Source organism: Oncorhynchus kisutch, linkage group LG12 (genome assembly GCF_002021735.2).
Source record: "Oncorhynchus kisutch isolate 150728-3 linkage group LG12, Okis_V2, whole genome shotgun sequence".
Taxonomy (NCBI): Eukaryota; Metazoa; Chordata; class Actinopteri; order Salmoniformes; family Salmonidae; genus Oncorhynchus; species Oncorhynchus kisutch.
The window spans coordinates 44,466,419-44,479,934 of NC_034185.2; the positions used below are offsets into that span (position 1 = coordinate 44,466,419).

The following is a 13,516-nucleotide window of genomic DNA, read 5'->3' on the forward strand; positions in this document are numbered from 1 at the left end:
TCAGTGCACCAATGAGCTTTAGTCCCATGATCAAATGTGTGTCCTGTGTCCTGGAGATGTAAAATGTGATGAAATTAGGCATTTGGTGGGTAATCCTACAAAATCTATATATCCCACAGTGCCCACAAAGAACAATGTCTCATCAGTATTAGGAAACTTTAGCTAAATTGAAAGGTTTTGAAACTGTCGATGATTCATCCACCTGTTTTTTGGGGTATTGCAGAGGCTAAATGAACACATTTAATTGTAATGTTTAACTTTAATTTCTTAACTTACACAATATAACTCAATTACCAGACTTTATTTAGATTTCTCCTATCATGTACAACACTTTTATTTATCTATTAAATAACGCAATGTAATGTAACACACTTTGTATAGATTTCTCACAATTTCCATAAACTTAATGAGCATTCATCAGAGGACTGGATAGACATACAATTCAGCTTAAAATATAAATGTGTTTATTAAACAGAAATGCATAAAGGAATCACACTTCATAGTCAATATCTGGGAGTTCCATGAAATACCTGATAGACAGAAAAGCAAATTAATGAATTTATAGGATATACATTGTACTTATGATGTTTGGGGAATCCAGTGTTGGGAAAAGTGCACAATTGTCATACTTGAGTGAAAGTAAAAATACCTTAATAGAAATGAAAGTTAATGAAAGTTAATGAAATACAACTTGAGTAAAAGTCTAAAACTATTTGGTTTTAAATATACTTAAGTATCAAAAGTATATGTAATTGCTCAAATATACTTAAGTATCAAATGTAAAAGTGAAAGTATAAATCATTTCAAAAACCTTATATTAAACAAACCAGACGGCACCATTTTCTTGTTTACTTTATTTACAGATAGCCAGGGGTACACTCCAACACTCAGACATCTTTATAAACTAAGCATTTGTGTTTTGTGAGTCCACCAGATCAGAGGCAGTAGGGATGACCAGGGATGTTCTCTTGATAAGCGTATGCATTTGTTCCTGTCCTGCAAAGCATTCAAAAAGTATTTTTGGAGGTCAAGGAATATGTATGGGGTAAAATGTGCATTTTTTTCTTTAGGAATTTTGTGAAGTAAAAGTTGTCCGAAATATATATAGTAAAGTAAAGTACAGAAAACTATTTAAGTAGTACTTTAAAGTATTTTTTACTTAAGTACTTTACACCACTGGGGGAAACTAATATACATGTTGAGATATGAAATGATTAATGGCTGGGTTACTGTAACATGACTTCACCTGTTTAACGTCCACCTGGGGCAGGGGCTGGGGTAGGACCAGGGGCTGGGGCTGGAGCAGGGGCTGGGGCAGGAGCAGGGGCTGGGGCAGGAGCAGGGGATGGGGCTGGAGCTGGAGCAGGAGCAGGGGCTGGGGAAGGTGCTGGGGCAGGGGCAGGAGCAGGAGTAGGGGCTGGGGCAGGGGCAGGTGAAGGGGCAGGGGCTGGGGAAGGTGCAGGAGCTGGGGCAGGGGCTGGTGCTGGGACAGAGGCAGCAAACAGTTTAAGTAGAAGTTGAAGTAGCTGATTTGAATTCAACTGTGGCAGGGAGGGCAGAAAGGAACCAGCCTAAATAGGAAAAGAAAACAGCTGTTTTTTTCTCATTCAATGTCATTTTGATATACACACCACACATATAATCATATCTCAGAATATTCACATATGTTTCATACACATTGATCTTCACTACTATATGTTAAATCATTTCTGATCATAATCTGTGGAGCTATGGAACTTACCTCCCTGGAGTTTGAGTTAGAGTTGGAGTCAGAGCTGGAACGTGCAACTCTCAAGTGATCCACATCAGCCTGAAAAAGAATAAATTTAAAATATTTAAATATGCATATATATATTTATATATATATACTAAAATAAATATAAATCAAATGTGGTGTAAAGAAGAATATTACATTATTTGGGGCATATATGTTGTATGTTATATTGTTGTATGTATTATTGTATGTTTTTGTTCAACTCACAGGAAGAGCCAATGACAGACCCAGGAGGCAGCCCAAAAAGATTACAGTCTTCATCATCATCTTGGTGGTCAGTTCTAAAAACATAAAAAGAAACTAAAACAGTTTAGATGACCTTTTTATGTTCCGATGTTTATGTTGAAGTAGAATGTGAACATTTATCACTATTCAAAAGCCCTGCTTTACGACCAATTCCCTTACCTTTGAGTCACAGTTAATTTCAGCAGTTGATCAGGTGTAATGATGCGAAGACAATGAGTTATACCCAGTGGGTTCTCTTTAAATAGAGTGAAGAGCACTGATGTCACAACCCCTATTACTAAGTGGTAATATTGTGAAAATAATCATGATGTTTACTATTCTGAAATATTTAATCTCTCTGTTGAAGGATAGGTGTGGGTAATACTAAGGGATTAGCATTATAACAGTACAGATGAGTCACACATGAAATGTATGATATACAGTCCCAGTCAAAGGTTAAGACACACCTACTCATTCAAGTTTTTTAAAACATGTTTTATTTTCTACACTGTATAATAATAGTGAAGACATCAGAACTATGAAATAACACATATAGAATCATCTAGTAACCAAAAAAGTGTTAATCAAATCAAAATATATTTTACATTTGAGATTTGTCAAAGAGATTGCCAAGTGTGTGTGAAGCTGTCATCAAGGCAAAAGGTGGTTACATTGAAGAATCTGAACACTTAAAAAAAAATACTATATGATTCCATACGTGTTACTTCATAGTTTTGATGTCTTCACTATTATTCTACAATGTAGAAAATAGTAAAAATGTAAAAATAATCTTGAATGAGTAGGTGGCTCCAAACTTTTGACTGGTACTGTATGCATTAAAAAAACTGGTAACTCTTCACAATAATTTGTATTAATTAACTTTTTATAAAGAGTGTTTATTATTAGTTATTTACAACAGTATTATAAGCATACAATGTATAATCCTTTAAAATCTTTATTATAATATATAAAAGCTTTTTAAGCATTTCAGAATATTTATTAGAATTTGTAATAGCTTCATCATAAACGTTACTATAAAGACAAAATATCAACTACATCCAGCTAATAGCAGAATTCTTTGGGGATTGTGTGATATAAATGGATCTAAAAAAAATGTTTAACACATGCAGTACCAGTGTTTTGCAAACAAACACCCATTTCGCTCCCCACCTTTGAACGTTGCCAAATCGTCATGGGAAGGACTTGATTGTAGAATTAAGTAGACTTGTGATTACTAGATAAACTGAGTCACCAGCTTAAACAGTATAATATGCAATTCAATCCCCACCTTGCCATGACAAATGTCCAGATTCACTACAGACAGTCCTCCCCCAAAAATCTAAAAGAAGTGTGTTCTAAAGTGCCTGTCCTAAAGGAACCGCTTTTTTTTAATTAATTTTTTTACATGTGTTTAAACCATTATTTTTTAGCAATAAACAGTACTTCCATAATTTGTAGTAACAAATTAAAGTGTTAAACAAAATATGCTTCTTCAAAGTTTTGACAGGAGAACGCATCCGAACGAGCGAAACATTGCCCATCTTAATGTTCTACAGTTCTCTCTGTAGGCCATCTATCTGATGCTGTCTGGTCTTAGTGCCAGCATCAGTTTGTGGTAGTGCGCTACTCACCAGATGGCTTGTTTGCTTGTTTGTTTGATTAGTTTTGGGATATCGACCTGGTCTGGAAGGATATATCAATATTTTGTTTTGTTGTGTTTTGACACTCGGCTGGGAAGCTTTGATTGAGTCCAGCAAATACAGTGGCAAGAAAAAGTTTGTGAACCCTTTAGAATTACCTGGATTTCTGCATAATGTGGCCATAAAATTCAATCAGATCTTCATCTAAGTCACAACAATAGACACAGTCTGCTTAAACTAATATCACACCAACAATTAAACTTTTTTGTGTCTTTATTGAACACACTGTGTAAACATTCCCAGTGCAGGGTGGAAAAAGAATGTGATCCCTTGGATTTAATAACTGGTTGACCCTCCTTTGGTAGCAATAAACTCAACCAAACTTTTTCTGTAGTTGTGAACCAGACCTGCACAACGGTCAGGATGAATTTTGGACCATTCCTCTTTACAAAACTGTTACAGCTCAGCAATATTCTTAGGATGTCTGTCCATCTGTCCACAGAATATTTTGCCAGATGCGCTGTGGAACATCCAGGTTCTCTTTTGCAAACTTCAGACGTCCCTCAATGTTTGTTTTGGACAACAGTGGCTTCTTCCATGGTGTCCTCCCATGAACACTATTCTTGTTTAGTGTTATACGTATCGTAGACTCGTCAACAGAGATTTTGGCATGTTCCAGAGATTTCTGTAAGTCTTTAGCTGACACTCTAGGATTCTTCTTAACCACATTGAGCATTCTTCTCTGTGCTCTTGCAGTCATCTTTGCAGGACGGCCACTCCTAGGGAGAGTAGCAACAGTTCTGAACTTTCTCCATTTATAGACAATTTGTCTTACCATGGACTGATGAACATCAAGGCATTTAGAGATACTTTTGTAACCCTTTCCAGCTTTTTGCAAGTCAACAATTCTTAATCTTAGGTCTTCTGAGCCTCTATTGTTCAAGGCATGGTTCACATCAGGCAATGGTTCTTGTGAATAGCAAACTCAAATTGTCTGAGTGTTTTTATAGGGCAGGGCAGTTCTAACCAACATCTCCAATCTCGTCTCAGTGATTGGACTCCAGGTTAGCTGACTCCTGACTTAGCCTAGGGATTCACATACTTTTTTCAACCTGCATTGTGAATGTTTAAATGATGTATTCAATATAGACAAGAAAAATCCACCAATTTGTGTGTTATTAGTATAAGTACACTGTGTTTGTATATTGTTGTGACTAAGATGAAGATCAGATCCAATTGTATGACCAATTTATGCAGGAATTGAGGTAATTCCAAAAGGTTCACATACTTTTTCTTGCCACTGTATCTATTTGAGGATCAACCATCCATCAATTCTGAAGTAAGAAGTATCCTCACTGTAGAATGCTGAATATTATTGTTGCTTTATTTCAATGTTAAACAAATTACTTTAATCATTAACACTACAATTAAAATGTCTGCTGTAGTTGTGGCTATTTCCAGCGATGCAAAAACTGATGTCAAGGAAAATGAGACCTGGAGCAAGGTTGTGGGTTGAAATTGAGAATGTTTTACCTTTTTTATCATGGAAAGAGAAATCCTAACAGAGGAGGAGGCCATAACCAATCCGATTAAGGAGTAGGAGCTCTACCACAGTCTTATACCAGAAATTCATCCAAATCACTTGAGGTCAGTACAGAGAGTATGTGCGCTCTGGCATATATATATTCTCAGTGAGGAACAAAGAGCAAAGCTTCTGATCAGAGGAAAACATGTTGTAATCAAAGAGAATAATCTGTTCAGTTTGAAGACTAGCATGGCTGACCAGAACTCCATTCAAGTTACAATTAAAGAAAGACCTGAATAAGCAGATGATAGTGTTGTGGCTGAGTTTCTGGCTAAAGCTGGATGTATGGTGGTGAGATGAGTGATGAGGCGCATGATAAGATACAAGGGTCAACTTACAAATTGAAGCACCCTTCATTCCTATAACACGGTCTGTAAAGATGGGCCCTCACTGGATCAAAGTATTGTATGATGGACATGGTCCTGAGCGTAGTCAGGACTAGCTGACACAATCCCACACTAGAGGGGGTCAGGAGATGGTAGAGTACAGTCCTACTACACTGGATAACATAAGGTGCATAGAGGAAACTTTTTCACACTATGTGCAGGACAACGATCCTGTCCCCCTGAGTAAGGCGGACGTATCACATATCTCAGATGAAATGACTGAACGTGAGACTGAGGTTGAAGAGGATAATTCCTTGCCTCCCAAGGACAAAGACGGAGTGAATGAAACATTGGAGTTGGTACCTGGTGAGTCGGAGTCTGCAACAGTGACTTCTCATTCCAAGAAAAAGAAGAAGAATAAGAAGAAAAATACTCAAATGAAGCTGGGCAAGTGGTTACTGAGACTAGTGACAATCATAACCCAATAGAAAACCTTGAGGTTCATAAGAGAACCCGAAGGCGGTGCAACTCTGGGGAATACAAAAGAAGGCAGACAGACATCAATGCTGGCCTTCATTCAAACAATCCGGAATCAACATACATCCAAGCGTCCCAGGTTACCAAGCTCCCCATCAGAGTCTGGAGTTAGGTCACCTGCAGAAAAAAGGCTGATATGTAGGATGTAATTCTGGGAGAAATGGAGAGTGGAGTCCCCCTTATTAGCCATCCAGACTGAAATCATTAATGAAGGATTGAAATCATGTATATTTGAGTAACCTATACTATCTGGTTCAGAGAAGGACATTCTGTGTATGTGAGCATAACCTCTGGAGCTAACATGACTTTTCAAGAGAATGAGCAATCTGCTAATAATTACATTTCAATGCCAACTCTTGATACGTGTCCCAAACAAAACCCGCTTTCGAGACAGAAACTCAGTTTCCTTAACCCAGGTATTAGAAAACATTGTACCATGAAACTTTTTCAATCTGTCAATCAGGCTAAAATACTCTGGGACCCTCATTCCAAGCCTAGAAGAATATTGGGAGGTCATCTGAATATTCATAGTATTATTTATAAGAGTGAACAGGTAGCACATCTATTGATTTTTTTCTGTTTCTCTGAGACATGCCTGAAGAAATCTTTTATTGTCCCTGGATATTCCATATTCAGGAGGGACAGGGGAGAGGGCAGAGGGGGTGGATTGCGTATGTCCATGAAATACTTTAAATGTAATTGTCATATCATATCAAATCATATGGAAACATGCCAATGACATTGAAACTATGGGGCTGAATGTCTTACTCTCCCCTCATATGTCTTTCATTGTTATTGGATTATATCGACCACCAACATCGGATATCTCGCTTTATTACCATCTAAATGCCATGCTTAAAGAATGTGATCAGAAGAAGGAGATTATGTGGGTGATTTCAATATAAACTGGGAAAACAAAACTTGCAGGAAAAATCTCAGAGATCACAGATTATTTCAACCTGACTCAAATAATACAAGATCCAACCAGAGTAACACAGTCATCTCAGACTCAAATTGATCTGGTGTTTACTAACAGACCTGATCAAATAATTATGTCCAGTAACTTACCTACTGGCATATGTGACCACAATGTTACATCGGTGGTTAGAAAGCTCACTAGAAAGAGATTTAAGAACCATATTAATGTTCAACAGTCCGATAACAAAATGCAGAAAAGTGAGCAGAGTAACTACGATGCAGCTATAAGTCAATTTGACTGGTCTGATCTGTTAAGCAATGAAGACCCAGAGTCTGGATACAGCACATTTCTGTCAGCTATTAAAGTGGATACCTCTTTTACTAGGACATTTCAACGTAAGCCAAGACGGTAAACCTCTCTACCAATCCTCAACGAGGATGTCTGGAGGCAGACGAGAGAACAGGATTTTTCCTTGAAAAAAGCACTGAGGTCTAGGAAGAATGATGACAGACGTATATTTGCATCACTGAGAAGTAAGGTGGTTAGGAATATAAAAAAGCAAAAGCAGAGATCTTTCTTAGAGTGATCAATGATGCAAATTTAAATGGCAATGTGATTTGGGAAAAGCTCAACAAACTAACAGGGAGAGGAGCTGAAAAGTACAAAAAACATCCTGAATTCAAGGTTAATGGGACTCTAATTCAAGACTTCAATTTCATATCCTTTAACAATTTATTTGTTGACTCTGTCAGGGAACTGGCTCAGAGATGTTCAACCAAGGCCACAGTTCTCACTCCCATAGATAATAATAAACCAATATTCAGAATTCCTGAAATCTCAGTGTCAGCAGTGGAGAGTATTATTAGCTTCTTCAGGAGCTCTAGAACAAAATATGTATTTTGTCTAGACGTTGTATTTCTGAAGAGACACAAGTTAACCTAGTTAATCTGTCCATCAAGTATGGGTTCTCTCCCAATGGTGGGAAGTCTGCTGCAGGAATACCTATCTTAAAATCTGGTGGCCCAACACTGGTGAAAAATTACCGACCTTTTAGCATTCTTGCAGTGCTATCAAAATTAGCTGAATGATGGGTGTCTGATCATCTGACTGATCACCTCATTCTCCAAACATAAAATGCAATTGGATTCAGAACTAACCGTTTTACTGAAACAGCCAATTGCTATTTTCTGGAGTGAATTAAATCTAAACTGAACATATAGTTGAAGTCCAAAGTTTACATACACCCAGGTTGGAGTAATTATAACTCATTTTCAACCACTCCACAAATTTCTTGTTAACAAACTATAGTTTTGGCAAGTCGGTTAGGACAGCTACTTTGTGCATGACATAAGTAATCTTTACAACAATTGTTTACAAACAGATTATTTAACTTATAATTCACTGTATCACAATTCCAGTGTCTCAGATTACAGTTTACATACACTAAGTTGACTGTGCCTTTAAACAGCTTGGAAAATTGCAGAAAATTAAGTTATGGCTTTAGAAGCTTCTGATAGGCTAATTGACTTCATTTGAGTCAATTGGAGGTGTACCTGTGGATGTATTTCAAGGCCAACCTTCAAACTCAGTGCCTCTTTGCTTGACATAATGGAAAAATAAAAAGAAATCAGCCAAGACCTCCACAAGTCTGCTTCATCTTTGGGAGAAATTTCCAAACACCTGAAGGTACCACGTTCATCTGCACAAACAATAGTATCCAAGTATAAACACCATGGGACCATGCACCCGTCATACCGCTCAAGAAGGAGACACGTTCTGTCTCCTAGAGATTAACATACTTTGTTGCAAAAAGTGCAAATCAATCCCAGAACAACAGCAACGGACCTTGTGAAGATGCTGGAGGGAAACAGGTACAAAGTATCTATATCCACAGTCAAACGAGTCCTATATCGATGAAAGGTCGCTGTCGTGGAAGATTCAGAATTTGTTGGTAACATATGTAAGATGTTTTATATTCATCAAATGTGTGTAAGTTACTTCTCATCAGAATGGTATTTTTGTATAATACTGTGGCGAGGTTGCAGTTATCTGTTCTATGTCAAGACTAAGTTGCAGGGGCCGCAGAGAGGGGAGAGGTCAAAGTATCATCATGTGTAAACATATCTCTTGACTCCACAATGTCTGTGTGCCAGTTCAGTGTGTCTCCATGAGTTTGTCCAGGATTGATTGTATTTAGAATTGGTTGTATCTAAATGACAATTTGATATATGCCTGTTGATATGGAGGATTGGTTTATGGTTCTGAGTTTCAGAGAGGAGACAAAGCTCCTTATGCCGATGCTGTTTTATCCTGTGTATCTTTGCTATAAAGGATCCCATTTTGCCGTTGTGGTGGGACTCTCAACTTTTCATTAGAGATACTGAACTGTTGAAAGTCAAAATGCTATAGAGCTTATATAATTAAAGATGGACTTTGATAACTAACTCTGACTTGTGTGTGTGGTTTGCTCCCATGATTTGGTAAATAGAGGAAATTTCCACGACATCGCTCAGCAGGGAAGATGCTACTGCTCCGTAACCGCAAAAAATAGCCAGACTAAGGTTTGCAACTGCACATGGGGACAAAGATCGTACTTATTGGAGAAATGTCTTCTGGTCTGATGAAACAAAAATAGAACTGTTTGGCCATAATGACCATCTTTATATTTGGAGGAAAAAGGGGGAGACTTGCAAGCCGAAGAATACCATCCCAACCGAGGAGCATGGGGGTGGCAGCATCATGTTGTGGGGGTGCTTTGCTGAGGGAGGGACCGGTGCACTTCACAAAATAGATGGCATCATGAAGGGGGAACTTTATGTGGATATATTGAAGCAACATCTCCATCTCAAGACATCAGTCAGGAAGTTAAAGCTTGGTTTCAAATGGGTCTTCCAAATGGAAAATGACCTCAAGCATACTTCCAAAGTTGTGGCAAAATGGCTTAAGGACAACAAAGTCAAGGTATTGGAGTGGCCATCACAATGCCCTGACCTCAATCCCATAGAACATTTGTGCGCAGAACTTAAAAAGCGAGTGTGAGCAACGAGGACCACAAACCTGACTCAGTTACACCAGCTCTGTCCAGAGGAAATTCACCCGCTTATTGTGGGAAGCTTGTGGAAGGCTACCCAAAACGTTTGACCCAAGTGAAACAATTTAAAGGCAACGCTACCAAATACTAATTGAGTGTATGTAAACTTCTGACCCACTGGGAATGTGAGGAAAGAAATTAAAGCTGAAACATCTTCTTCACATCTGAGATATTATCTCACATGCTGGTCACACTCAATTGAAACCAATTGAATCACTCTACAAACAAACACTTAAGATTTTTGATAATAAACCAAACAGTTACCACCATTGTCACATAATTTACAAACACAGTTAATTTAGTCTGGATAGCTTTAAGCAGTAAGTAGATGCAAGCCTTGTCTTTAAGATTCTGCATGGTCTTGCACCTCCACCTCTATGCCGGCATATCATGCTCAAGGAAAGCACATATCAATACACAAACAATATATAGTGTTTCTCAGCCAATCACAAAGCCCTAATGAAGCCTAAATGTGTTGCAATGAAGGATGTTGTATGATGTCTGGGTGTTCCATGCATCCATGTTGGGCATTGCAAAACAGGCAAACAAATTAGCCTCTTGCCACTGCTATTAATCAAATGTGCTAACTGAAAATGTCAGTATAGGCCTACTGTATCATTGTTTCCCATCTGCTGTTAATTCCAGAAGAATATTTATTTATGGAGAGAACATTCTCTGTGTGATTCTCTGTGTGAGTTTCCATTTTACCTCTGACTGGGTAGAGACAGACTGACCAGCAAATAAGTGTCTCCCTCAAAATGTGGTCCAAATGTGTAATGCAACTGTCTGAAAGTATGCAAACAAGTTTGATAAATTGGTAGAACAATTAAGCTGGATAATTGTATACTATTAAGTCTTGATACTGACTCGGAGCTATGGAAATATATATAGAGTGCCTGAGTTCCAACTGAAGTTAAAGAGTTGAAGTTCAGAAATGTTTAATGTTGCAACCCATTTTCAAAGTGTCTTTCAAAATGGTCAAGTTTTTAGCCACCAATAAAAAAACATGCACTATGTGGACACCACTTCAAATAAGTGAATTTGGCAATTTAAGCCACACAAGTTGCAGACAAGTGTATACAATTGAGCACACAGCCATGCAATCTACAAAGACAAACATTGGCCTGTACTGAAGAGCTCAGTGACTTTCAAAGTGGCACCAACGTAAGGTGCTACCTTTTCAACGAGTCAGTTAGTCAAATGTATGCCCTGCTAGAGCTGCCATGGGCAACTGTAAGTGCTGTTTTTGTGATGTGGAAACATCTAGGAGCAACACCGGCTCAGCCCCGAAGTGGTAGGCCAGGGAAGCTCACAGAATGGGACGGTAAGATTTCTGAAGTGCGTAGCGTGTAAAAATCGTCTCTCCTCGGTTGCAACACTCACAAACTAATTCCAAACTGCCTCTGGTAGCAATGTCAGCACAAGAACTGTTAGTCAGGAGGTAAATTAAATGGGGTTCCATGGCCAAACAGCCGCACACAATTCTAAGATCGCCTTGAGCATTGCCAAGTGGGGGCTTGAGTGGTGTAAAGATCACGGCTATTGGACTCTGGAGAAGAGGAAACACGTTCTCTACAGTGATGAATCACGCTTCATCATCTGGCAGTCCGATGGATTAATATGGATTTGGCAGATGCCAGAAGAACACTACCTGCCCCAATGCATAATGCCAACTGTAAAGTTTGGTGGTTGAGGAAAAATGGTCTTTGCTGTTTTCCACACCAACTGCGAGCCAGGCCTAATCGCGCAAAGTCAGTGCCCAACCTCAATAATGATCTTGTGACTGAATGGAAGCCAGTCCCCGCAGCAATGTTCCAACATCTAGAGGAAAGATGGGGGCTATTATAACGGCAAAGGGGGGACCAATCCATATTAATGCCCATGATATTGGAATGAGATGTTCGATGAGCAGGTGTATTTTGGGAAAAGAGTGTATTTGGTTATCTGCAACCCAAGAAGAACTGATAGTGGGTCTTGACCCCTTTTTGGAAACAAGAAATTCTCTGGAACTTATTATGAATTCAGAAGTTTTGTTGATTTCATACTTGTTTACAATTGTTTTAGGACTTGTAGAGCCTTCCACCTTATATCAGAGAGGTTTCACACTTGTTTTGAAAGGATCTCAAATAGTTTGTCAAACAAACAGAACACAACAGACAAAGACATACACAATGACGGATCTTAACTTATTTCATTTATTAATGATGGAATAATCAGCTCTGAACAGGAGATAATGTCAACATATTTGATTTAAACAAGTTTTTTCTCCTTCCCCTATCGACGTCCGTCTCATTTTCCACCCGCTGCTGGAGCTGGAGCTGGAGCTGGAGCTGCGGCAGGAGCAGAGGCAAGGCTGGCCAATAGGAAGGGCAGGAGGGCCATCAAGGCAGAGTGACCTTGAGAAGGCTGCGCATAAGGGAAGTAGGATGGGTACTGAGGCTGCTGATAGGGGTAAAACCCTCCCAAACCACGGCCATAACCCCTGTACCTCTGTAGAGAGAGAGAGAGAGAGAGAGAGAGAGAGAGAGAGAGAGAGAGAGAGAGAGAGAGAGAGAGAGAGAGAGAGAGAGAGAGAGCGAGAGAGAGAGAGAGAGAGAGAGAGAGAGAGAGAGAGAGAGAGAGAGAGAGCTGGATAAATTGTTCTGAGCTCAAACAAACTAGTAATCATATTCAAATAGTAGACCGTACTATAGTACTCTAATAGACAGAATACCTAATAGATAGTACTAAATATTAATGCACCTCATTGCTAGCTGAGCGCTCCTCTCGATCATGTTCCTCAGACACCTGCACACACAAACAAAATCCCAGGATGAATGATATTATGGTATAAAGTAATCAACACTCAAAGTGTGAACTTAAGTCCATCATATTGTAATAATTCAGATATTGTCATATTCCAATGCAATGCAATCTGTGGAAACAGCAATCTCTTGGTGTATTGATGTGTAAATTGAAGGCTTGATGTTGTATTTCAAGAATTCTTACAGGAATGGAAGAACAAAGTCCAATCAGGCACATCACTAGGACTAGTAGTTTCATGGTCACCACGGAGTTCTTGAAATGAAAAAGACATGCAGTGAATTCAAAGCTAGACACGCATGACTAAACTCCACAACAGTATTCTTTGAAACTCTTACCTGTTCAATTGAAGATGTAAAATGCTTTAAAAGTATTCAACTTGAGACTAATGCTGTATTGTAACTTAACAGCAAACATATGCTTTTTATAGACCATTTCATTCCACTGTCAACCAATGAGCTTTCAGTCCCATGATCAATGGTGTGTCCTGGAGATGTGAAATGTGATGAAATTAGACATTTGGTGTGTCATTCTACAAATCTGTATATCCATAGTGCCCTCAAAGAACAATGGCTCATCAGTATTAGGAAACTTATGCTAAGTTGACAGGTTTTGAA

At 38.7% G+C, this 13,516-nt stretch overlaps 1 protein-coding gene and 1 long non-coding RNA gene across 3 annotated transcripts; both read right to left on the bottom strand.

Moving 5' to 3' along the window:
* Window positions 1–444: 444 nt before the first annotated feature.
* Window positions 445–2,243, bottom strand: LOC116376461 (skin secretory protein xP2-like). 2 transcript variants are annotated; one of them, XM_031836657.1, is made up of 5 exons: window positions 2,180–2,241; window positions 1,982–2,055; window positions 1,742–1,810; window positions 1,247–1,571; window positions 837–996 (listed from the first exon to the last, which is right to left on the bottom strand). In XM_031836657.1, the coding sequence occupies exons 2-4, from the start codon at window positions 2,039–2,041 to the stop codon at window positions 1,251–1,253; spliced, it is 450 nt and encodes a 149-aa protein (XP_031692517.1). In that variant the 5' UTR covers window positions 2,042–2,055; window positions 2,180–2,241; the 3' UTR covers window positions 837–996; window positions 1,247–1,250. The 2 variants fall into 2 exon arrangements, with proteins under 2 accessions (XP_031692518.1, XP_031692517.1); XM_031836658.1 differs by having other exon boundaries at window positions 445–1,571; window positions 2,180–2,243.
* A 10,030-nt stretch (window positions 2,244–12,273) lies between these two features.
* On the bottom strand, window positions 12,274–13,297 carry LOC116376463 (uncharacterized). Its single transcript, XR_004211819.1, has 4 exons — window positions 13,238–13,297; window positions 13,086–13,154; window positions 12,840–12,884; window positions 12,274–12,587 (listed from the first exon to the last, which is right to left on the bottom strand). It is a non-coding gene; the product is annotated as an uncharacterized LOC116376463 (long non-coding RNA).
* Window positions 13,298–13,516: the final 219 nt, after the last annotated feature.